The sequence below is a fragment of the Planococcus citri genome, chromosome 5 (assembly GCF_950023065.1).
Source record: "Planococcus citri chromosome 5, ihPlaCitr1.1, whole genome shotgun sequence".
Taxonomy (NCBI): domain Eukaryota; kingdom Metazoa; phylum Arthropoda; class Insecta; order Hemiptera; family Pseudococcidae; genus Planococcus; species Planococcus citri.
Genome location: NC_088681.1, coordinates 71,917,425 through 71,943,707, shown reverse-complemented (window position 1 = coordinate 71,943,707; position 26,283 = coordinate 71,917,425). Strand labels below are relative to the sequence as shown.

The window sequence follows — 26,283 nt, the reverse complement described above, 5'->3', positions numbered from 1 at the left end:
TAATTCTGCGTCTGCGACGCGACGGCGTTGTCGATTATCGTTCGAAAAACGTGTCGGTTCCGAACTGTAAACCCGATATTTGGTCTTCGGTACACGTGGGTAGCAGGTAAAGAGAGCCTCGATGCAACGACTAAGTAAGCGAGCAAAGAGCCGGAGCCGGAGCCGATATGATTACCTTAATCGGTCAGTCGGCGATATTGAATTTCATATTTTTTCGAAACGAATTATGTAAACATCAGCCACGTGTAATTTATTCAACTTGGTATAAATAACAGATTACAAATAAAATGTAAAATACATAACGTAAAGATTTCCTTCTTATTTGGAAGGAGTAGGGGAGGGGACATGAAGGCAGTCTTGAATCGTTGAATTTGTCGAGTAAGTATTCGGCTGATGAAGTAAGGCGCGTATGTTGAAATGCGTGCACTAATCGAACGATTAGAAATACGTACGACATAATCACATATGTATGTATATCGTAATCGTACGAGTACGTTCGTACGTACGAATGATTATTATTTTTTAAACCGATAAACCGTGTCTACCTAGACCTACGCACTACGCAGCAGTATCTATCTACTCTATCTACCTACAGTATTATCATCGTATATCTAAGCCTATATTAATCGCTTAATTACAAGCGCCGGCGCGTGTCGCGTGTCGCGAGTCGCGAATCCAACCTTCCTATACATTACTGTACTTGGGTACATTACATATCGCTTCGATGCCAAACGTGAGACAGGCATAACTTTCCAACGTCGCGCCCGAAGCTTCCTATGTAGGTGTACGAGACGAGTATGTACGTCTATGTACGTATTATATACTACATAATACGATTAGCCATCCGCGCAGGCCTGGGTGATTGGTACCGACTACCGAGGCGACTACGACTTACGAGTCATACGCCATACATCATCCGGTATTGTCATATTTTGTACGAGTATAACTGTAGTGTATGTGTATTGTGTATAGTACGCGGGTTGTACGCGTATTATACCCGGCGTGTCTGCGTAATTGCGTATACGAATCAAACGAAAACTCGAATCGAGTATGCTATGCGACGATTTCGCAGCGAGAAATTCAAATTCGAATTGCCCTTCGGCCTTCGCCCTCCCCGGTGATAGTAAAAACAGCTTTCTACGAACTACGATACAAACCGCCCAATTCGAGAAAAAAAATAGGTAAAACCGATGCGCGCGTATCGGTCGCTGCTAATCAACAAACTGTGGCATACGTTATACGTTTCCGAATGCGAATGCGAATGCGAATAGTGCGAGTAGTCGCATAGCAAGGTATACTCTAGGTAGATATTTAAACCGCAGAGTGGAAGACGGAATACATCGGGATCGATACGACAATTTTTGAAATTTTTCCAATAATTAGGCATTTTGCTCGCATATTACGTGCGAGTAGTCACATAGCAAGGTATACGACATACGTACTCCGGCCAGCCGAGAAAAAAACGAAAGTGAAATTTTGCAAATTACAAATTATTACATTTTCAAGTACAAATAAGTTTGATCCGTTACAAGCGCAACCGCAAACAACTAAAAACCCGATTCGTACGGCCCTTTTGGCTAATTCGATCGCTGCGGCACGCGCGTGCTGCGAGTGCGAGTCACGAGTCGATCGTTGGTTCACGACGCCAACTACGAATTCGACTCACTAGACAGAATGGCGAATGGCGAATGGCTAATACGATATTACAGTAGATACCTACGTATTACTCGTAGATCAACAAATCACGCAATTCGACGACGACGTTTTCGACTTATCGACCGTTTCTTTACTTTGCGAGAGGCGCGATACGGTCGTTTCGTCGTCGAGAGACTCGTCCGAGGGCGGCTGCGTCGAAAACAATCGGCGATGGTTTTTGATTTCGAAGCCGTCGACGGCGGCGGCGGCGGCGGCGGGCAAACCGCCGCGTTCGTTCAGCCAATTAGTCACAGCCTGAGTTAAAGGTAACTGAAGTTTATCACATTTTGTCGTCGACATACGGATCTGCGATTCGGCTCGCTGCACTATTTCGTCGACTAAAATTCGCGCCGCCAACGCGACGCGCTCGCTGCTGTGTCGCGATTGCGAGTCTTGGTTTACGCTGCCATCTTGCGGGGCTGCTCGCTCGCTAGCGTCGACGTCGACGTCGACGTTGACGTTCGCTTTCGGCCAACAGGTACTTTGTTGGGGGACGGCGCGCGATAGCGACGATGCGGATAACGCCGCATCATTCGGATCGACGGCATACGCGTCAGTTTGGTCGCAATTTGCGATTTGATTTTCGAACGGATCGCCGTGAAGATGAGACGCGTCATTTTCGGCCGCCTGCGGCTCGTTTCCGTCGACTACGTCGCTTATCGTATCGATAACTCGGCCGTTTTCGCTTTCGTAGCGGCGACGATTCTTTTCGTTTGGCGAAGAACGCTCTTCATTCGCACTCGACGAACATTTCGTCGAATTCTCATCGGCGACGGCTACTCTTTCGACTCTTTCGATTCGCGGAGTAGTTTCAATTATTATCGTCGACTTTTTCGAACGGTTTTCGGTGGCGCTCGGCGGCTGTTGGTCGCACACGGCGACACTCTGCGCGCAGTCGACGCTTTCGTCGTCGACACGGCGATCGGTCGCCCCCAAATCGAGTGAAGCCGCGGCGGCGGCGGTGGCGGTGGCGCCGTCTCTCTCGGAAACGCTACGCCTACGGTAACGCTCTTCGTTCTTCGAATGACACCGTTTGACGCGGCTACTCGTATTTTTGGCGCGTATTTTCTTTAGCGGTTTATCATCGAGACCGCATTTAGCTTCGGCACTAGCGTAACTACTATCACATATTTTAGCCTTATCGTCGGGGGACAGGGTGGCGGCGGGGGCGTCGCCGGCGGCTGCTGCTGCCGCCACTGCCGCCGGAATAACGGCTGCGGCTGCGGCGGCGGCGCCGCTGGTGGTTTTGCCGCCATCGCCACTCCGCATTACCGGCGAGGTGGCTAAATTGTTGTTGAAGCTCGTTTTTGATCGATCTGCTTGGACGGATTTTCTGAAATCGTGGTCTTGGCCGCCGATAGAAGGGCAATCCTCGATTCCGGGAGAACTGATGCCGGAATCGGAATTATTGGAACTGGACGGCGAATCGGTCGGCGATTGATTTTCACCGTCGACGAACGTTTCGCGGCGCACTTTGGAGTCGACGGCGTTTATCGACGCCGCCACCGCCGCCGCCGATTTATTTTCGACTTTATCGACGTATTTGTCGTTTGACCTGCAACAAGATAGATCGTCGTCGCCGCCGCCGCCGCCGCCGCCACAATTAGCGGGTACGAAAGGCGGCGCGTTTATGCTGGCATGCGGAAAGCTAGTACAATGGCGACCACCGTGACCGTGAAGCGCATTTTGCGAACCGAATGGCGAATAGTTTGATTGATTTTGAACGTGAACGTGAACGGTGGCAGCGAGCTCGTCGTGAGCGTAATCGACGACTTGATTCTCGCAGCTGAAAACGTATTCGTCGTGATTTTCTTCGACGCCGGATTCAGAATCGTCCTCGGTTTCCTGTCGGCCAAAACAATGAAAAGAAAATACATACGTATTATTACGCGAACATACTCGTACGAGTAGTATGTAGGTACTTATGTAGTAGGAAAATTACGACGAGTACGAAATGACAATTACCCCGAAGCGTCGGCGTCGTTTTCTTCTCTTCTTCCTTTTGGTAGTGGCCGATTCGTTGCCGTTGAAAATCGAGCTTTCCGGCGAACAGTATCGAACGTTGGTACCATCTGTAACACGCCAAATACCTACGTATAAATTTTCGTTAGAATCGCATGACGCCGCCGCCGACTGGCAAGTACAATACAATACTCGTGGCCGTTGGGTGTTGATACTCGCCAACGTGCAGACTGTAGATTTTAGAATATACCTAATACGAGTACTTATCTACTGCTACTCGTATTCGGTATTAGTAATACCTAGGTCTACGCTATCTATCGACTATCGACTATCGAGTATTGATACTCGTAGAACAAGATACGTGTTTAGCGTCTTCGGCGAGGCGCGGCGCGGCGCGGTTGCGGTAGCTCGTATTTTTGTAGATTATTGTAACTCGCGTTGTCCGCGCTAATTGCAAACAGAAAACACCGCAGTGTACAGTGTACAGTGTACATACGATGCAACTACGACCAATGATTACCGACGACGACGACGACGACGACATGTTCGTAGACATACTATCTATTTATAGACACATCAAGACGATAGGATTTACGGGTACTTATACTCGGTAGTCGGCAGTCGGCACTACATTACACTACACAGTACACAACACGATACACATTGCTGGACAACCTATTGAAATGAATATGTAGTAGCACTCGCACTCGTTCTCGCACTCGCACGTACAATACAAATATGTACGAGTAATGCATCAAGATGATGGAAAGAAATCGCGCAGACAATTAAGGCGCAATACGGTGCAATTTTTTATAGATAGGTATTTACGGATTTGTTCATTAACAAAAGGAAATGCTTTGCTTTTCTCCCGTACTCGTGTTATTGAACCAATCGCCGCTCCGCTCAGCACGCACTCGTAGCTAATGAACGGTGCCAACTGATAAATACTTGGTAGAGTAGAAGTAAATACTCAAGTATGCTAGGTATTTATGCACTAGGTAGCCGGCAGGCTAGGTAAGCATGTAGAAAAATATGGCAGATGTACTGGTACTCCGTCCTCGGCCTCGTCCCTTGTAGTGTGCAGTGTGTACTGTGTAGTGTACTGAAGATTGCGAATGTGAAAAGAGAGAGAGAGAAAAAAGAAAAAAACAACGAACTACATGCAGCGACCACAGCGGTGCGGCGCAGTGACAAAACCTACTGGCTACTGGCTACTGGCTACTGGCTACTGTAGTACAAAACTCGTGCTCGGACGTACACAGGTGCAATTGTATACACTGTACAGGTTACAGTTACAGTGTAATACCAGCGTATCGTCTATCGTACGTAGAATAAGAACGTAGATGTACACATTACGCTGTTACGCATACACATCACACAGAAAAAGGCGGATGCACGATTACACGCACACTACGCTGTGGTTGTGACTTGTGACTGTCGACTGCCTACGTATTAGTACAGTATTATCTATTTTTATAATGTTGAAGAGGAAAAGAAAAAAAAAGAAAGAAAGAAAGAAATGTTGGCAAACTTCCAAGTGATTTTTAAGGTGCCGGCGGTCGACGGTCGACGACAATGGTATCTACCTGCGATTAGCGATTACACAACTATGTACGAGTAACATGGACGCGCTCGCGCTCGAATTTGCGTTCGCGTTGTCGCGTCCCGTCCCAACAAACGGCAAACGGCAAACGGCAATAGTACATACGTATACGAGTACAAGCGATTAGCAAATCGGGCTACGATCGAGCGATCGCGATACGCTCGCGAAGAAAGTACTCGTACATAAATACTCGTATAGGCAGGTAGAGGTACGAGTGTGAAACGAACGATAAATACGCGGCATCGGCACGTGAAGTCGGTAATACGAACTCGCTGCCACGATATACTTGTAGGTAGGCGAAATCGTAAAAAAAAACAAGGCGGAAAACGATGATACTCCTGAGCGTAGCTAAGCAGCAAATACTCGTACGTAACGGCAATGGCAACGGCAACGGCAATACAACACTCTTAGGTACACATCGCTACAAAGGGAATACGATCATGCAGATACCTATATGATACGAGTACGAGTATATCAACGGCTACGGCTACGGCTAGAGTATAGAGAAAACCCACCGTCTTCTATGCTATACACGGCGGCCGTTCCAAACACATAACTCGGATAAATATACGACTCAGACGGATGCGCAGGATGCGGAGGATGCGGCGAATACGCAGCAACGTCGCCACCGGCACCGGTTGTAGGTGTCGTATTTTCGGCCACAGACGATGATTCGGAAGCTGATGTGTTGGCGTTCTGCATCAAAAAATACACGCATACAGTCATACACGTACATGTTAGCGTAGGCTGCATCAGCTAATCGTAGGTAAACAGCGAACATACGTACCGTAGAATCGCCGGAATGCGATGCTTTTGCAGCGGAATCGCCGTCACCGGCATCGGCATCGGCGTCGTCGACGATGGCAGCGTAGGAACTGGCGGCGTTGGCGTCGCAACACCATTCATTCGAAGACGGTACAGGATTGAACCACTGGAGCGAGTGCAAAGGCACAGGTCTGCAAGGCATCGACGTTAAAAGGGGTTGACAAGAGGCGGCGGCAGCGCTGGCAGCGGCGCTGCTCGCCGTCGGTGTCGCACCGACCACCAGCGCGGTTACACTGCCCGTGTACGGATCGTAAATTTCATAACCACCGCCTACAAAGCACACGTACAGTACGTCCATTAAAATCTTGAAATTGCCAAACTAAACAGAGAATAACCTTAGGTTGGTCTGGGTCTGGGTCTGGGTCTGGACCTGAGCCTGGGTGTGGATACCAATTAGGCAATTACCAACCAGCCACAGTCTTCTATAGGTAGGTACCTATCAGATACGTAATACGAGAATACGAAAGTAAACTAAAGCGCGCCACAAATAACGAATTACCGTAATAAAGGGCGGTTGCGGTTGCGGCTGCAGCTGCGGAAGCGTCTATGTAAGGCTGAGAAGTAGCGCACAAGAGCTGCTGCGAGTGCGAGTGCGAGTGCGACTGGGGCTGCACAGGCGACAACGACGGCAAACGGCTGCCACCATCCGTCGTCATAGACGCGTAATCACAAAATTCTTCGTCGCCATTATGGCTAGCGTAGTCCGCTTGAGCTTGAATATCGCCTAAATTAACCGCCGCTGCAAAATGTATCGACGCGATATAAATACTCGTACTCGTACTCGTAAATGCCATACCGTGTGTCTGTGTATACTACTCGTAGTACGACACACGAGTAGGTAATTACCTACATATGTAGCTAAGTACGAGTAGGTACATCTACATATATACGACTAAGAATAAAACTTGAAGTATAAATAATCGTTTATACAGTATACGTATATATATGTAGTATGTAGTATGTAGTATAGTTAGTAACTTGAAATCCGTTTCCCGTCTCCCGTCTGCGTCTCCGTTAGAATGTGCTTAATCCTTCGATTCGATTCGAATCGAATCGACAAATGAGGCTGCAAAAATCTTCTATTCTCAAAATACATAATACATATGTATAGTGTACCAACAACCCTTTTCGTCAAGTCTCGCGATTCTTCAATCAGGTGTTTGTGTACCAACGAGTGTTACACCTACTCGCACTCGCACTCGCACTCGCACTCGCAAAATGAGCGAAGGTCAACGCCAACGCGAGGGTGGGTTTGCGCGTTGAATGATGAAATTTGTGGTTAGATTTACGCGATAGTACATCTACATACGAGTACTACATACACGTATAGGTAGGTCTAGCTCTAGGTGTACACAAAAACGAATGCAACCGCGCATTTGCAATTTGCATTTAATTTAATGCGCCCGCTGGGTTTGCTGTTTCATTCAACTGCAGAGTTTATTTCCATTATACTGTACTATCCGAACTAGTCGTACAGCGACAGCCTACAGGCCATGAGGCCACAATAGCTGTAAATACTCGTACATACTACATACTACATACTGTAAATGCTAGGTAGTAGGTCTACTGGTCTAGGTACCTATAGCCTCTAGCTCGTCAGACTTCAAATCAGATCTAGGTACGTCCACGTTCCACGTACTACGTAAACGTATACACGTACACTGTACAGCTACAGCTAAATGGTAACTGCCAAGTATTAAGTAAGTAGGTATACAAGTACCTACAGTACGAGTGTGAGTGTGAGTGTATGTGTATATATAGCTATTAGCTAGACAGCTAGAGGTAGGTACTAGGTAGTAGGTACTAACTGTTAAGGAACTATCGAGTATGTAGATGTACCTATACCTACTAAGCAGGCATACTCGTAGATACGAGTAAGCGTAAACGTAAACGTAAAGGTAGGCTACTTACTTTCGTTTGAAGCGAAACTATCGGCGGCATTTTCGTCGCACGTATGTCTCCATGTTTTACGCCTTGTAAGATAGCCTTTTTTGAACAGTACATCCTGACGAGGCGTCGTGATTTTTGTGTACTCGTCTAAACATCGCAATCAACAGTAAACATAGGTAAGTCATACGTACTCGGTACTCGGTACTCGTACTTCTACTTATCATTATAGGTACGAGTAGACAATACGAGTATGTGTATGTATACTCGACACTCGTACTCGTACTCGTACCTACATACATACCTAGACCTACGAATACAACTAGTTAGGCACAGACTACAGGGTGCGCAGAAATACGCGGAAACAGTTTGCTAAACCTTTCGGCTGGTCACGATCACAGTGAATGATACTCTTACGAGTGATATCTCATGCGATGAGGCGAGGTGATAACATTCCGCATCAGTCATATGTAATGTAGGTTTAGGTATGTAATGTATTTGTATATCTAGATCTGGACTATCAGCTACTATACTCGTATCTATCTAGTGCTCGTAGTTGACGTTGTCATTCGCCAGCCCAGGCCACGAGTATATGTACGTAATTACGTATGTATTTTTAATAAAAAATCTTTTTTCAACGTGCTCGATATCTTCACACGCACCCTGTACAGTGTACAGTGTAGGGTGTACCTGTACATAATAGGTACTCGTACTCGTACTCGTATATGCGGAAACTCGAAAGAATACGTCTTATAACGTCTTACGTCTTTTAAACCGATAGGTAGGTAGGTAGGTAAAAGCCAATACGTAATACACGTATTCGAAAGCAAAAGACAAGTAGGTAATAGCCAATAGGTTTTTCTTCATTCCCTATCCCGTATCCCTACATACTCGTAAAGGTAGCTGAGCTGTCTGTGTCACTGTCTAGTGTCTACCAATATGTGCGACGATGATGGTCGTCGCTCTCGCTAACTACATGTACTTACTACTTAGTACTTACATAGGTACTCGTACGAATGCATTCATATAGTATATGTAAATTTGATTTAGTATCTAAAGGATAGAGGTGCGCTGCGCAGAGACAAAGCCACGAAGTACCACAACAACAACCGATGAACCGACGTCTGACGACTGACGACTGACAACCGACATGATCCAATTAGCAAATACGCAAATAGCAATTACGAATGAAGTTGCAAGAACAAACAAAGCAGCAGCTCGTATGTACGGTACGAGTTCAATCCTGCATGTACATTGTACTGTACATAGGTAGTCATGTACACTTCGTACGTATGATTCGGCGAGCACATTAGTCATTACTGTAATCAACAATTCGCCCGACATCGACATCGACATCGACATATTGTAGGTATGTGTAATGTACTCGTACACTGGGAGAGAGAAACCAACGCAGAACGCAGAACGCACTTCTACCTGTACCTGTACCTACTCGTACAACTACACACTACATACTACATAGCTAGAGGTACCTCTACCTACGGGCCACTTGTACACGTACTTACATGCCATCAAACAAAGAATCAGGATACACGCCATCGTCGCCAAGCGCTAAGTGCTAAGACGAAAATCAAAATTACGAGTACCTAGACCTACTACCTTACCTACCTAATACTAATAGCTAAACTGCACTTTGAAATTTGAAAATCATCCGCCAATAATGTCAATGCCAAATTTCACCCTTTCAAACACCAATCGAATTATACGTAGGTATCTAATTAACGCGGCAGCGGCGATGATCTCACAATCCTCGAGACTTGGGGCTGGGCTTGGCTTGCCTCGAAAAATTTTACACTTTTCCCAGTAGGTAGTTGGTACATCTACGTACATAGTTACGCGTAGGTAGTACCAAAAACTCGTAATTCGTACCTCTACCTGTAATCCTGTATACAGATTACAGAACCCGAACCGACATTGCGGCACAAGGCACGACACTGACAGAATATAGTCCAAACACACTTTTCCTCTTAAGTTGTCAGTCGTTTATCAGCGATAATTCCGATGCGGTTGTGAAGCTCGCAAGCTCGTTGACTAAAGGAAATGGAACGACGCGACGCGACGATGCCGTCGTTTTAGGCTATAGCTGTTTTTATTCGTCGTCGCTCGACGCTGACGCTGAAGCTGACGCTGTTGTTAAATCGAGTTTTGGATGTAACTGGTTTAATCCAACGTTAAAGGATACACTAACGACATAGCACGGCGCGGCGCGGCGCAACGGCCAAATACGAGCGCAGCAGTAGATACCTACAAATTTGTTAGTTGACCCAAGTTGAACGCGAGGAAATCGTTATTAGGCAGTAGGCATATTTGCTCGTATGTAGATATTACGTAGACGTACCTAGTACGAGTATGTAGTAAGTAATTAATAGACGAGATGTACGCCGTACGCCGTACACCGAGAGCAGATTTCGGCAGCCACCATGCAATTCGTACATATTTCGCTAACGGTATAATACGAGTATGTACGAATACGAGTACGAGTACGAGTACGTATATTGTATACCACTATACCTATTGAAGTATACGTATTGTATTACGCAATGATTGTGACAAACCTTCAATTTGTGCCTTGGCGTGATTTTGTTCGACAGATGAATTTTTTGCATCGCACGCGGACGTTTTGACGATTTTATCATAGCCGGCGGCGTTTCGTCGATATTTGTCATACGAGTAAGACGCGCGCCATCCGTCGTCCAGCTGCAAATTGGCGCCGTTTTCGTGATAATTTTTGCCTGTAACACAATAAAAACGCGTAAAATACGAGTACGAGTACGAGTACGAGTACGAGTATACCTAAGTAATACCAGTAATAATGCGCATTAGGTACATATATCGTAAGTACGAGTATCTCAGCCAATGTTTGAAAATCAAATTTTACTCAAAAATGGCGCAAAATCCTTTAGAAGACAGAAATTTGGTACCTACTTATGTGTACATACTACATACCCTATTTTCGACCACCCGAATCGATTGCAAACAATTTCGAACCGTTTTAAACAGTTCTGCAGCCTCCAGTAGATTTTTGAAAAGTTGACATTTTCACAAAATCAAATTTGAAAGCTATTCGAACAAGCGTATAGTTTGAAGCCATTCTACAACCTCCGAACGTAACTCGGAAATTCCAAATTTTTTCAATTTTTTTTTTAAGCTATCCAAAAACCGTTTTAACCCAACTCATCAGCTCGTATCCAACGTCTAGTTTCTCTAATGGCAGGAACCGATTTCGCAAAACGGATGATCGTCGATAGAGTCATCGCGCGGTCCAGTAGGCTACTAAGAAACACTATTTGCGTTTGCACGGGCTAACTGCAGTTACCTACTTTCGACAGTTCTTAGACGAAAATCACTACTTTTGTCGCTACCATTTTAAAAAACATTTCCAAATAATTTTTGCTCCCCTCCCCGCCCCGCCCCCTTCTCGATCAGAGAATGTCACCTTCGAACATATCTAAAAAAAAAAAAAAAATCCAGGAATAGAAAAGAAAATTGAACCGAGCTCAGCGAGGCAGAAACTCGCAAAATGTAGATGATTTCCGCATGCTTTTCCAATTTACTTTACTACCTACTTAGTAGCTTTATTCGGTTGAAAATTGTTTGCCAATTGGCGTACTTGTTTTGATTTTACTTTCCACCTTGTCCTATCCCCGCGCGATTTACCCGTACCCACCTCAAGATTTTTCCAGTTCCGAATTCAGGCGAAATTTTCCACAGGCTCTCTCTCGTTCTTCATACCTACTGTTAGTGTCAAAAACATCAACATAAACCGAGTTCAACGAACTTAAAATTCCAAATTTACAGAAATACATAAGTAAGTACATGTACATTGTACAACGCAGTAGCGATGAAAATCACTCGTGTCAAAAAAATTTCACTATCCGAACCTCCGTGTATACAATTTCGAGTTTCAAACGTGAAAAATTTACCACCCTGCATATTCTATCGAAGAACCAGCCGACAGCCGACAGCGGACGCCCGGGACGGTGCTTTTCATTTCTAGTTTGCTGATAAACCCTTATCTAAGTGCCTATGTAAAATTGAAGAAGAAGAAGAAGAAGAAGAAGAAAAAAAAAAAGAATCCGGAAATACCAGACGTTATAGTCAACCTCGTCTGATTCATCTTTGGCGTTATATGTTTTCATATAAAGAACCCCTTTCGTGCACACCTGTTATCGAAGCCACAACTCACAATCAGTCAAAAGACCACATATGCAGGAGACCTTATCTCTCTATTGTAATTCAATTTGGCAGAGCACCGAGCAGTTTTACTATAAACGGGAAATTCCAAATTTACAAGAATACCAGACAGGTGAACAATGAACACGTCATCGCCCTTATCTCGATTTGCATTTGGCAAAATGTGTTTTCAATGCGCAAGAATGGAAGAAACCCTTCTAAGCGCATTGCGCACGCACACCTACCATCGAAGCGATAACCCAGCCAGACCAGAGACCACCTGTTCCCTGTTCCCTGTTCCCTGTTCCCTGTTCCCTGTTCCTTATCGCTCTACGCATTATGCACAATGCACATTGCGCAATATAAATGACATACAATAGGTATTGGGTATAGTATTGTCCATATTACGATTATCTTGTTCAAGCAGTTTTACTGCGCTGCGCGCACCACCGACACGATGGTGGTGTAAGTGGTGGTGGTGGTGGCGGCGGCGGCAAAAATTCTCGCTGGAAGGGGTAGATTAGAAATTTACATAGGTAGTTGCGCTGCTCGCAGTCGCAGAGCTCATTGCTCATTCGAATAGAAGCAGAACCGTCTCGAGGGAACCTCGCCTCGGCCTCGGGCCTCGGGCCTCGGTCTCGAAAGTGCAATGCAGCGACAGCGAGGCAGATTGTCCGGATCGCTGGACGGCTGGACGCTCCGTCACTCTAGCGGGTGCCCAGCGTTGCTCGCACCTAGGCCAATTACTTTTTTGACGAGTATTTAAAAATGTACATAATAAACAATCTTATTTACCCTACTAGCAAATAGAATGGAGGTAGCTTCCTACTTTTCACTCGAGTATTTGTCCGAAAATGCGGGTGGTAATACGAGTCGGGTAGGAGACGAAAGTGTATGGCTTTCGACCAGCGCTCCAGCGCACGTTGGTCGTTGATCCGGCAGAGTCGCGTAGCCGCGCCGAGCAACACCTCGAGGCGGTTCAGAGGTTTGAAGGTAAAGGATGGGCGTGGGCCAAAGGCACAGGGCACACAAACGTCGAATGAAAAGCCCTTCTTTTACCTAATTTTGGAATACCAGTATAAAATACGACCTAAGTAGGTCTAGGTACTAGGTAGTAATACAGTAAAAGGTATACTTTCAACTGCGTCGTTGAAACAACTTTAGTAGTGTAAATCGGTCCAAAATTTGCCACAAAAAAATAAATAAATAATTGGAACAAAAAATACCTACGAGGATTTTCGTTTCACTGAATTTCATTCCGTTCAGTTTTTCACGATTATGTGTAAAAAAAAAAAAAAAAAAAAAAATCTCCGCCGTTTAAGGCACTTTTTGTGCAACTTTTTTCGGTTTTTGCAACGTTTCATCGCTTCTCAGTTCTCATTCATTTTTTAAATTGTAAACTTTCACGCAAATTTGTCCGTTTTTTCCGTCAATTTTACGGAAATCGGTAATTTCCCTCAGATCTGGCTGGCATCTGTCAATCAATTTTTATAGTAACTTTCGAACCGATTCGGATTTCGGTATTTCGGACGAGCAATCCTAAATTTTCCGCCAAGGCCCCTTAGTGGCCTTAGTCCCCTTAAATCGAAAATTTCGAAAAACTCGCTGTAGGTAGGTAGTAGGTAGTAGGTACTACGTAGTCTACGTAGTACGTACGTAGCCAGATAAGGTAAAACACGCCGCGCTGCACGTGGAGAAATGTAAAAAATATATGTAATTTCGACCTATTTGCCAAATTTAAGCAATCTTTTTCCCGTTTCCGGGTTTCCCAAGTCGTTGCGGAGCCAGTTGAAGACGTACGTAAAATTCAGGTCATCGCCCTCCGCATCCGGTGTACCTACTACCTACTCGGTACTCGTACCACATGTACTCGCGTACGGTACGAGTAAGTAGGTACAATTAAATCAAGTTTCGAATCAAATCAGTTGAAATTGAAACCTTTTGAAAAACACATAACACATTCTGGGGGCAGGTACTCGTAGGTAATGTTAATGTACGAGTAAGACGACAGTAAATCTACATTCTAGTATACACTTATACAGTGGGTATTTACTATTATAGGCAACTAGTGATAATATACTATACACATATGTATGTATGTATGTATGTAGTAGGCATACACTACATATAGGTACACAAACGGTAAATGTCTTATTACGAATACCATAGGTATACCAATACCATACAAAATGTGTACCTATCACTATATCATTATCGACTAATTCAGGTACGTCTACCATACCATCTATGTACCTATATACGATACGAAAAATGTGCAAGTAGGTACTTGTAAGCTAAAGTGTATGTACGATTATGTACTATACCTATGTTTATGTACTACATATGTAGCTTACCACCCGCAATCCCGCATTGAACAATTTTCAGCCTCACAGTCACAGCCTCAGCCTCGTGAAAAGAATGTTTTTCGTAAAACACCAGAGCTACACACTCGTACATGCATACTAACGTGAAAAAAATGCGAACCCGTGCGAATTGATATTGTGAAATAGTGTACGAGTACTAGAGTTTTTCAAGTTTTAGTGGAGAAGAGACCCCGACGAGTGAAGTAGGTTTTTTGTCGTTTTCGAATCCCATTTACGAGTACCTACGTAGGACTTATAACTAACCAGTAGATACCTTTAATCTTACACCGTTATGCATAGTTACGCAATTACGCATTACGCATTACGCACCCGCACTAATTTAACCGACCTTATCTCTATCTACGTAATTTACCTACGCGAAACAAGTAGCTACTAGTAAATATTTCAATAGTACCTAGTACCTCTACCTATGGAAGAATTGTCTGCGCCTCTGCACCTCCCAAGTGCCATTTTCAATGTATGGACTATGGTAGGTATTTCAAGTACATCTACATACAAATACAATATACATACGTAGATACTCGTATCGTAATTCGTATATATGTATAGAGTATAGTATAGTATAGTAAGGGCTATACAGATACTGATAGTCGCATATCGGATACTGACCTGATACTGGCAGAGAAATTTCCAAAGTTCGCCACTTAGTTTTCTTTGTTTTTTTACCCATAATCGAAGATTTCTCGACAAGTTGAAAAATTAGAATACGCTACGACGACTCACGATTCAACAAAACGGCAATCGTATAGCCGTCCTATATTTTATTCGCTAATTTAGGCCTATTTCCTATTTACTCGTATTTTTCACGGTTATGCGGCATGCGGCGCGGCGGACTGGAAGGTGGAAGTCGACACAGCACAGCACAGCACAGGGCGACGAAAGTTCAACAGTTCATAAAAATGAAAATACGATTACGATTCGATCAGCGAGTGCGAGTAGAATTACGAGTAGTACAAAATATACCGGTCGGTCAATCAATTATCAATCGCACTCATCGCGTAGTAATGTAGTATAAATACGAGTACCTACCTAAAAACCTATACTACGACTTTACGAGTAAATTTAACGTCTAATTTATTGCGACCATCGACTGACGACTGATTAGGTAAGTAATTATGGTACGTAACCAACGGTAAAGAAAATTTTCCAACTTTTTGATAACTTTCGCCAACGGTTCACTTGATTTTACTATTACTTCGATTTAAATCACTCGCACTCGCACTGGGTTTCGCCTCGCCTCGCCTCGTTTCGCTTAACTCGGGTTGGGTCGGCCGTATCACGATTCACGAATATCTTCAACATTCAAATTCGACTTTTCGACTTGGCAAAATGATAAAATTGAAAAAACAGTAAAACACCAACACCAACACCAACCTCCGAACTAATGGCCCGCTGGGCGCTGATCGGCGATCGCTGAACGACGGTCTGAGTCTGACGGTCTCACGGTCGACGATAGCGATACGGATACGGAATACGGATTACGCATTTACGCCTACGGATACGAGTACGAGTACGAGTGTACGAGTAGTAGGTACGACGAATAAAAACATTTGATTGTGAAACGACACGCGCATTGCGCTTTGCGCATATTTCCAAGTTTCCAACTTTCTGGGCACAGGCACAACTATGTAGCACAACTGCTGAGCCGAGTGCTGACTGCTAAGCGCCGCGTAAAAATCTAAAACCAAAACTGAAACTGAAACAAAACCTAAATGAAATACTTACGTATTACGTGTGTACGTCTACGTACATATTAATCGGGGAGCCATAAATTATAAACCAAACCATACTAAAGAGATTAGAGAACCGTTGACGTTGAGGCGGGCGTTCAGGCGTTGACCGTGCTCGTTGAAACTTGAAATAATAGCAGTTTCACTTTTCTTTGCAATTCTTGTCAGTTGTCAAATCAAATCGTTAGGCTGCGGCCTGCGGCTGCGATGCGAGCTGTAAAAACGAAAAACGAAAAATTAAAGTCAGCTGTCTGGATTTTTTCGTTAAATGACATCGTGACGAGTAGGTACCGACTTTGTACAGCAATTACAGCATATAGGTAGGTACCTAGATATTAAACCTAATTTTCAAATTTCACAGGACACAATATCGTATTCGTATCGTATGGTACTTTACTTACAATACTTACCTATGAAAACGAAAACGATGCTAGGTATTTTCACTTTTCATTACGTTTCCGTTGTCGTCTATTTTAACGAAAAAATTCCGTTATACATACGACACTACGACAAGTCGACAACGCATAGGTACGCAGTACCTTCGTTTTTTTGCGCGCAAAAGAGAAATTGAAAATTTGTTCGAAGGCACTTTGATCCAGAGTACTTCAGATATTTTACTCGCAATTGTCGCGACTCTCTATATTCTGCCCACTTCCCCGCCCCCCCCCCCCCCACCAAACCACCTGCGGCTACCCCGTTAACCCAATCGGATTCGTTTCGGACTTCGTTCGGTTAGCATACGTAGTTTACTTGAAATGTCTAAATGTTCACCCTAAACGATTAAATTCGGTAAAATTTCACATATTCGACATCACTGACAACTGACGAGAACGGCAAACGGGTCAATGTCTGGCAGGAGCACTGAGCAGCGAAGAATTGAATCGTAGGTAACCGTGGACGATTCGCCAGCAAGTTCGCTTTGTAACCCTTCCCCTCCACCGACAAATCGATTGGAAAACTTTCTCAACAGCACGAGGCGGTTGACCAGTCTAATGCGAGTGAAAAAAATACCATCTCGCATCTGTCCACCTACTCGCGCGAACAAATATTGTACGAGTATAGGCTACTATATCTCGAGGGTGGGCGGGGCGGGGCGGGGAGGGGGTGTTTACATTCGCAGGTATCGGGTATCGGTAATATCGGCAGGCACTCGGTTCTCAACTAATTGAAAGAATTCGCGAAAAGCGTTGGAAAATAAAACAACTACACTGTCGCATTGTAAATTCACGTTATAATTTGCCTTCAGAAAATAAACATCTCGTCGTGAAATAAAAAAATATGTACGTAATTCGGTAATCTCCAATCCGCCAATGTCCGCCTTCCGATACAAAATTCTTCCATCGCATTTTCAAACTCGATCGCAATTCGCAAATCTACTTTTTCCGCTGAAAAATACATACGTCAAGTTGATGCGTAGACGCAGGTAGATAAGGTACCTTATCTACCTACGATGTTTAAAAGAAAACAGTAGTTGACGGAAGTGCTTAGAGCTGACTGAAAAAAAAATATCACAATGCGTTATATACATTTTACATTATTAAAAATTTAAAAATGAACAAACGAAAATATTTTATGTACAATTGTTTTTTGTTTTTTTCTAGCTCTTAAAAAGCAAAACGCTAAAAAATAACTACACTCGGTAAAATAACAAATAAAAATGACGGCTGTTGCTGTTGCTATTTTTCAGCCGTAAATTAAGGAAAACTAGGTATTCAAAAGTTTCATCAACTACGAGCGAACGCTATGAAATAGTACAATATCTGATGCTTGTTTTTTTTCTTTCTTTCTTTCGATGTTAATAATCCTATAATGTAGATAAACCGTGTTCGGGATTCGTGATCAAAATATTGAAAAATATTTCATCGGTGCACATTGCCCGGACAATACGCGTCGATAACACGTTATTTGTAATTATTAGGTACCATTAAAAATCACAGAAAATTCACAATTTGCTATCACTAAAATAATTATAACCTCGACCAAATTCACGTCGGCATATGATATTTTTGGATACGGTATTCTATTTCATTCTTGAAGTACTAAGTAAGTTGTAAAATGAGAGTTTTCTTGTTTTTTTACAACTACACTTTAGGTACATACGAGTATAACATATGCAGTAGGTATATTTGTATCGATGTCACACTATTTTATGGAACAGAAAAATAGAAAAATACGTAAAAGAAAATGATAAAAAATATCATCGATAAGCGCGAAGCGCAAAAATATGTAAAATATATTCTCGGTACCGTAGGTTTGTGTTTCACAGAAAAACTTGCGTCACGCCGCGCCGCGCCGATCTTAGTATACAATGTCGGTTCGACATTCTCCGACAGTCATTCGATGCATTGCCATTTCTGTGATACCGTGGTAATGAACGAATGCGGCGATGACGACGAAAACGTGGAAAATCTGATGACTTTGAAACTGGAATACCGAAAAACAAGAAAAAAAAACGAATATTATTCGCAATGCAAATACTCGTACGTAACGTACTCGTATGTACGAAAAAAGCGACATACCCATATATCACATTTTCCGGGGAAAAAACGTTCGGGTACACGAAACGCGTAGATGACGGCGCCGATGATGTAGAGGCTGCCCATCAAAATTAACCAGCCTAAGCTGGCCAGCGCGATACGATTGAACCAGCCTTCAACGTAAGCGTAATGCATAGCCGGTATAACGCCGCTCAAACCAAAAACAATAAATACGCCTGAAATGTGAAAAAGGACGATACGAATTTAGAGATGCATTTGGCATTTTGGCCAAGCACTAAGCAGCCGAGCTCGACCAACTCACATGCTCTCAAAGGACGCAATGCTGGTTCGCTAAATCTATCCCAACAAGACACGACGATAGATGAAAAGCCCAAGACGAGCACGACACACGTGTAGACCAGTTTCGAGTACAGGTGGCAGTAAAATCCGTAGTATAACCAAGGAACGAAGGAAACCATAATCAACACGGCGATACCGCAATAATCTAATCTAAAATCAACCCGAGCAATTTAATATTCTGTTACTTAACCATGGTTCGCGAGGTAAGCAATTTACAAATAATATGTACTTATAAGCCAAGTACATACATATGTACAGTAACAGTACAATCATTTACGTATTCGTCGTTTTATACGCGTTTAGCAAACGACAGAACAGAACAGAACAGGACTGGATCGAACGCTTCTCTAACTAATAATTCGCACCATTTTTAAAAAAGAAGCGATTACGTTTACGTTCGAAGAGCGCTTACTTGCTGAATAGTTTTCCAACCCACTCCGAATGACAGTGTAATGTGTGAAATGCGGACGATAATCCTAAACATATGATAGTTCCGGCAAAATATAACATGAAAACAATCTTTTCTTGCACTTTGATTTCGGAAGACGGCCGGGTCAGAAAGTACGCAGCGATTCCCATGAAACCTATACAGCCTGCGTTACGTAACAAAATCAAATTCATCTCGGTAAATAGTAAATACGCAACATGAACGCATCAACGCAAACGCGCAAATAACACCTTTTATTCGATTAAGTATTCGAGTTTACCTAATAAATGCGTCCAAATATTCACCGTTTCCGTGTGTACCCGGAAAACTGATTGGAAGCAAGCCCAAAACGAATTCAAAGGCGGTCGATGGCCAGTGTGTAAGTAATCGTTGTCTTGTAGCCATTGAGGTAAAGCGTGAAAATGGCATCCTTTCCAAACTTTTCTAACAAATTCTTCCGCTTGTTCGGCAGCATTGTGAGCTAACGAACCGATACCGGAGGTGTCCGTATTGATTATGCTCGCTGCATTTTCAGTCTAAAAAATTGCAACAAGGCGAATAGGTACAATAGGTACTCGTAAATTGAGACGTCTCGGTTTTCGTTATCGTTTCATTCTCTTAACCTTACTACCAACGAATCGATTTCGTTAGCGACGGATTGGTCGCGCATTTTTTAAATATGCCTACGCCTACATCTTCGTTTCGTCGTTCACTTTGGTTTGCACTTGGAGCAAACTTTAAGCAGCCGCCCACAATGCACATTGCGCGAGTAAACGATAACGCGTGAATCGATAAAGATGACATTTCTCATTTTCACGTCAACTACCTACCTACGTACCTAGTACTTAATAATTAACGGTAAAGAACGAATAGGTGCAAACGACGGGTCAGTGAATGGCGAGTAGGTAGTTAGGCACATAACATACTGTCCAGTCTAATCTAACAAGAGTTCAAACAGACTCGTGCACTCTCGAATATTATCAACTTTCCGTACGCGACTACTTCGCATAATTAAAAAACAAACGAAATTCATTCGATGCGACCAAATTTCTCTTCCAACGCGAAACCGTCCGGTCCGATACGAATTGACAATATTGCTGTGTGTGTGTGTGTGTGTGTAATGTGTATGCACCTTGCCCTTGCACCAGCGCGAGTCAATAATACTGAGGAGTGGAGACAGTTTACATACCGGTCAAAGTTATGTTACCAAAACTGTGTCTATTCAATCACGGGTCTCTTTCGTTTTTAAAGAAACAGTAGTAACACGTCGTATGTAGAATAGAATTGCACTACAACTTTTATCTACTCGATTTGATCTTGCGAATAAATTCAGACTGAAAAACTAGCGATGGACTCGTAATTGAACAAACACACGGTTATTCAACATAACCGAGTGATGCGAAGGCGTTGCACCGAGAATGAATAATGGTGTCAACGGCGCGGCGACTCGGATAACACCGCGCCAAAATTGAATACGCGGATTCTTCTTCGGAATTCAAACGATCTTACGCGATATAGCTTGGTTAGATACAGTGAAATCTCATTACCTCGGCAGTACGTGGCAATTCCGGTTTGAAATCAACGTTTCCCTTCGAAGTAGAATCGCGAAATTCGTTGAACAATTCGCTTCTTTCGTTAATTCCGTTTTCGGTTTCTAAATTTTCCTAGAAATGTTAAATCATACCTTCAGCCGATCGTTCAACAGCGTAGCAGAAAATAACATTAACAAATTAACAGAAACTAGCGTCGACGCCGTAAATTAACGACTATTTTTTGCGAAAAACGAGATCCCTCGAAAGTCTACCTCTAACTGAGACTGAGGAACAGATCCGATAACGCTAATTCGCAGAATTCAAACCAACGAATCGCTTTCCTAATCTACGCAACTGTCGACGAATGACGAATCCACTAGCAGTTACAGCTATAGTACATAGTTGGTTCGACTTTTCGAAATGTTACTTTTACCAAAGATTCGCCGACGCGTCGTCGGTGAGCGCTGAATTTTCGAATACTCGAGAATAAACACGCTCCTCACCTCTAGTTTATCGGGTAAGCGACCACTTTGTTGATTTTGAGACGACGCTGCCATCGTATTTCTGTATCTCAAACCGCGGTTACCATCAGCAGAATCCATACAAGCGTTCCGGTCACATTTTTCAGATTCCGCAGGACCGCAATTCGATTTATCCATGGCACCTAGCAACAAAAAACAAATCATCGCGCATTATTACGTATACCTACATTTGTATAACGAGATAAGCAACGTTTGCTTAGTTCATTATCACGACGATAACGTTCCACGTAGGCACCGTGAAGCGTAACAATATTCACTTTCAACTTCATCCTCACGATCAAAAGTCGGGTAAACAAATTATTAGCCGATCACCGATGAAAAAATTTCAGCTTCGGAGGTGCCTTCGAGACGATATTTTTCAATTGCTCCGTAATTCCACTTCACGTGAAAATGTTCGAATGACACAGCCGAATGTTTCATAGATAACTGACGCATAACGAAAACCTACGGAAACTTGAGAAATGCAGCTTTCGAAAAAAGGGCCAGAAACGCGCGAAGCAGAGCTGACAGAATGCACGAGTCTATAGATTTCTCGTAAACTTACGATACTGCGAGATACCTTCTTTCAGAACACGGAATTAACCATAAAATTAACGACTCTCGTTCCTAAACCAAAATTACGTGAACAGAGAAATGGAATAACAGGAACACGTAATACTAAGCCATACGTCGCGTCGCGTCGCCAGTTTCAGATAAATTCGTGAACATTTCACCGTGATAACGCAAATCAACGGCGCAGGAGTACTCAAATTCAGCTTGAATTTTGAAAGTGAATGGGAATTCAGATGACTGACTGCAGAGTTAGGGATAAGTACAATCAGCTAGGGTACAACATTTAAAATAAGCCATTTACCGTAAGACTTGAAGATCGATCCGATTAAAACTGGGCACTAGTGCAGCAACTCCTTTCTTAAATCAAAAATAAGCGATTTAAAACACGAAAAGTGGACTCAGATTGGAGATTATGATTTCACGAAGAAAAATAAGCACTTCAGTTCCGTGGAATGTTCTTCAGAAGTTCGGCAAATTAATCAACACGTGCACAATTCCTGGCGTATCTTGTCGCATGAGAAACAATCATTCCGCTTCCTTTGAACTTCTGCTCTTTAAAATCAAATTTAATTCAAAGTTGAACTTGAGAAAAGAATAAAGTAAAAATTATTATTAGCCATCAAATCAATTAATGTGACATCGAAGCAAAGTAAAGTACCACCACTAATGACAAGGCCAGGTAAGGCTGCGCTGCCAATTAAGGTTTGAACCGGAACGTCGGAACGTGAACGGATCCAGATTAATTCGTTACCGTTATTATGCCGTTATTCAGTTTTCGTTTCCGTCTTGGTGGGTCCCGGTGGTCACGGTCACACTACCAAACCGAAAACCGAACCTTTTCATTTTGTTGTGGTGCGCAGGTGCGCGTTTGTGCGTTTCCGTTTCCCAATGGTTTCCCATCCCATCACTGATAACAATTTTTGAAAACTATGAAAACCTTTATGAAAACATTGAATCCGCATCCGCAATGATATCAAAATTTATTTTACGATTCTTCCCCGTTCGGTTAGATTAAAAAATTTGATTAATAGTGAATGTATAAATCGCGATCTTATAGTTCAATTTTTCAATATTTCACCATATAATGTCCTCACTTTCTTCGGTTCAAATTGGAAGTAAGCGGCACGTATAGAATTGTTATAATAATGATGACTTTTTCTGAGACCATTATTTTTCATTAGAAAACGAAACAATACATAATTCACAAATTTATTGCGTCGTTTCAGGAGAACAGAAAAAAGTGAAGGGTGACGAAGGAAATTATGTCATAAAATCACCGATATTAATCGACGAACGCACTAATCCGTGTGTCAAGGTGTGATTTGTATTCGGGTGTCTCCGGTTTCGATGCATTTTTTCTCATCTAAAGAGGGGATTACTAAATTTTCTTTCCAACTTATTGTAAGTACGCTGTTTTCAGGAACAAAATCTCACGACTAAATGCATGTATGACAACAATTACGACCGGGAGAAGTGTATTCTTGTGTTCGATAACTATACGGAGTGTAGACGATTTTGGGTAAGGTTGGAATGTTTGTTTGCTCTTTGATATGTTTCGTACTATTGCTTGATATTATTATTATTTCAGAAATACGTCAGTTGGGACCGGTGGTTCAATGGGATCGTGCCAAATTTGCCGATTCCCGAAGAAAGAGAGCGCGTAAAAAAGGAATACATTGGTAAATGGATTAAACATAAACAGTCTTCGTAGTCATCGTTGAATCAAATATAAATCCAGTTGTGCTATAGATTTCTTTTCGTATTATCTGTCTCCTTGTTTTAGATTTAAAAATACATACAAATTTTTCGTTTGTTACATATTTAACAGTGAGCATCTTGTTTGCACCCACTAGCATGCGAGATATTCCAGAATTTTTCAATTTTCCGATGTTGAATAAGTGTTACGGCTTATGCGTGGTCAGCAAAAAAAAAATGCACACTACTCGATGCTAGCTCAATATTTTAATAAGAAGAATGTACTCCAGAGTGACATCCATTATATGTATGTATAACTACTCGTTCCTCTCATTACGACTTGACAAATTCACCAATGTCAGAGTTTGTGCATTTCAAAATAACTTGGTCTTTCAAGTTGACAACCCAGCCTGGTTCAAGCCCAAAAAATATTTGACGCGGATCTTTTTTCAATGTCAACATTTTGTAATCCGGATCTTCTTCCAATTTTGATAATCTGTAGCCGTATTTCTGAGATAACACTAATCTTTCCCACGAAATTTCATCCGGATTGGCCAGATAACCTCGCGTCGCGGCACTGGTATAAAACAAAATTGCATCATCAGGAGGAAGCATTCTTTTTGGGATCGATTCGCCTGAAAATGAAATAAAATTACATTTCAAAATGTTGAAACAACAATTAGGACGATTGCAATACAGAATAACAAAAAAGTAAACACAAACCGGATTCGAAAAACCGCTTCGGATTAGCTAAAATACCGACACTTCTAACGTCGTAGTAAGCTGTAGTTATTACGCCTCCATTTCTTTCGATAGCTGCGATAACTGGTTCAGAAGCCCACTGTACTTCGATGTTGATCTTTGCATTGAATTTGTCCGCACCCTGGAAGCGAATGTACACGTAATTAATATCGAAAAGCACTGTGAACCGCTTCTTCGTCGAATATGATTGTGAAAAACTACGGAGACCGGAAATTCTGATACGATTAATGAAAACCCATCGCCGCGCCGTAGTTGTTACAATATTTACTTCGTCTGTTAAATTGATTCCAAAATGATTCGACGAATTATCGCATCTGTATAGTCCCGTACGACAAATAGCGGCTAAATCTATCGGTTTCGTCGTATCTACACGATTCAAATCTATCATCCTTTGTAACGCTGCGAGAGTCAAAGGTGGATATTCTCTTCTCAACCTGAAACGATAATCGAACGTGAAAAATTTATACATTCAAAACTCGAATACAATACCGTTAAGTTAATTGTTTACTGACAGTCTATTTTTATAGTAATTTTCTTCATGAAACATCAAGAAAAACGGAGTTTTCTTGCATTCGCTTCCCAACGGGAAGTAACTGATTCGGCGGGTCTTTCCACGTCCACTACAGCTGCCTTTGGAATCACCGCGTCTACTCACTTTCTATAAAAGAATAAGTACAGATATAATAATGATAAATTTCATTCGGTAGCGCTACTGACGTTCAGTATTGATTTCACGAGCTGACGAGCAAAATACTCATTCATCAACTCCATCAGAAGGGTTCGATAACAAGAAATGGTGAAATTTCTCACACAGGAAATACTCACTTTCTTGGCATTATACTTCAAATTTCCAATATTTGCTAAAGAAATTCTAGGCAAAGAACGTAAAAGGTTCAGCGAATGCTCGGTAAGATTCTTAATGTTACTCATCTTAAACGCACATTGATAGTCAACCAAAATACTTTACAACGTTATTCAACAGATTACCAGTTATCACTACTCAAAATTTCGGAATTAAGATTTTAGTGATGAATAATTACGCCAAGTGCCGACAATAAAATTACCAGTTATATTTAGTTTCAAAATAGTTTCGACTTTCAAATCAATTTTTCATTTTCAAATTTCTGATAAGGAAAAAAAATGGATGGATACATACGACAATCCACAAAACTGGAAGGAAACGGTATATTAATACTCTTTCGTAACCAGTAGTGCTACATTGCGTTACGTTATGGTTACGTTACACTACACCCCCTCACAGTTCGTTTCATATCCAGTTTGTACTCTTGTGTCTGTGTCTATGCTCACACCGCACACGCACATGTTTGATATGACCGGACATGATCTTGTTATCATCATTCATCATTTATATTTTTCATTTTGAAGTTACCATTTTTAACCATTACCTATAGACACTGGACCTGCGTATAAGACTACCAACTGCAGGCCGAGGGGAACGGAAATGGTAAGGAAATCTTGAGTAACGCCAATTTATCCCGCTGGGTGATCTTGGCAGCGCTGTACTTCAATTTTGCAGGCAACAGGGAAGAGGGAGGGTTGTGTAGTTCGCGAGGTACTCCTGACTGCGCGCGCAGCCAGGAGTTCCTTCCGGACTACACAACCCTCCCTCTTCCCTGTTGCCTGCAAAATTGAAGTACA

The 26,283-nt window shown here is 42.6% G+C and overlaps 4 protein-coding genes across 12 annotated transcripts; 1 reads left to right on the top strand and 3 right to left on the bottom strand.

The window, feature by feature from the left end:
• Nucleotides 1-224: 224 nt before the first annotated feature.
• LOC135847659 (uncharacterized) lies at nucleotides 225-16,224 on the bottom strand. Of its 6 annotated transcripts, none has more exons than XM_065367302.1 (8): nucleotides 15,157-16,222; nucleotides 10,546-10,722; nucleotides 7,997-8,122; nucleotides 6,585-6,824; nucleotides 6,048-6,355; nucleotides 5,776-5,956; nucleotides 3,661-3,767; nucleotides 225-3,540 (listed from the first exon to the last, which is right to left on the bottom strand). In XM_065367302.1, exons 1-8 carry the CDS (start codon nucleotides 15,215-15,217, stop codon nucleotides 1,735-1,737), a joined length of 3,006 nt encoding a protein of 1,001 aa, XP_065223374.1. In that variant the 5' UTR covers nucleotides 15,218-16,222; the 3' UTR covers nucleotides 225-1,734. The 6 variants fall into 6 exon arrangements, with proteins under 6 accessions (XP_065223374.1, XP_065223373.1, XP_065223375.1 ...); XM_065367301.1 differs by lacking the exon at nucleotides 15,157-16,222 and adding an exon at nucleotides 14,518-14,767; XM_065367303.1 differs by lacking the exon at nucleotides 10,546-10,722 and having other exon boundaries at nucleotides 15,157-16,224.
• Nucleotides 14,925-25,726, top strand: LOC135847667 (coiled-coil-helix-coiled-coil-helix domain-containing protein 7). 3 transcript variants are annotated; one of them, XM_065367321.1, is made up of 5 exons: nucleotides 22,970-23,282; nucleotides 23,394-23,482; nucleotides 23,588-23,686; nucleotides 23,756-23,846; nucleotides 23,996-25,726. In XM_065367321.1, the coding sequence occupies exons 1-5, from the start codon at nucleotides 23,252-23,254 to the stop codon at nucleotides 24,118-24,120; spliced, it is 435 nt and encodes a 144-aa protein (XP_065223393.1). In that variant the 5' UTR covers nucleotides 22,970-23,251; the 3' UTR covers nucleotides 24,121-25,726. The 3 variants fall into 3 exon arrangements, with proteins under 3 accessions (XP_065223394.1, XP_065223393.1, XP_065223395.1); XM_065367322.1 differs by lacking the exons at nucleotides 22,970-23,282; nucleotides 23,394-23,482 and adding an exon at nucleotides 14,925-15,016; XM_065367323.1 differs by lacking the exon at nucleotides 23,996-25,726 and having other exon boundaries at nucleotides 23,756-23,983.
• LOC135847664 (adiponectin receptor protein-like) lies at nucleotides 17,489-22,792 on the bottom strand. Of its 2 annotated transcripts, XM_065367317.1 has the most exons (10): nucleotides 22,606-22,791; nucleotides 22,469-22,524; nucleotides 21,577-21,737; nucleotides 21,089-21,205; nucleotides 19,822-20,077; nucleotides 19,527-19,707; nucleotides 19,077-19,264; nucleotides 18,797-18,990; nucleotides 18,524-18,701; nucleotides 17,489-18,419 (listed from the first exon to the last, which is right to left on the bottom strand). In XM_065367317.1, the coding sequence occupies exons 3-9, from the start codon at nucleotides 21,730-21,732 to the stop codon at nucleotides 18,576-18,578; spliced, it is 1,218 nt and encodes a 405-aa protein (XP_065223389.1). In that variant the 5' UTR covers nucleotides 21,733-21,737; nucleotides 22,469-22,524; nucleotides 22,606-22,791; the 3' UTR covers nucleotides 17,489-18,419; nucleotides 18,524-18,575. The 2 variants fall into 2 exon arrangements, with proteins under 2 accessions (XP_065223389.1, XP_065223390.1); XM_065367318.1 differs by lacking the exon at nucleotides 21,089-21,205 and having other exon boundaries at nucleotides 22,469-22,792.
• Nucleotides 24,111-25,766, bottom strand: mRpL15 (mitochondrial ribosomal protein L15). The gene is made up of 5 exons (XM_065367319.1): nucleotides 25,450-25,766; nucleotides 25,137-25,282; nucleotides 24,893-25,058; nucleotides 24,586-24,745; nucleotides 24,111-24,497 (listed from the first exon to the last, which is right to left on the bottom strand). Exons 1-5 carry the CDS (start codon nucleotides 25,552-25,554, stop codon nucleotides 24,196-24,198), a joined length of 879 nt encoding a protein of 292 aa, XP_065223391.1. The 5' UTR covers nucleotides 25,555-25,766; the 3' UTR covers nucleotides 24,111-24,195.
• Between the last annotated feature and the right edge of the window lie 517 nt (nucleotides 25,767-26,283).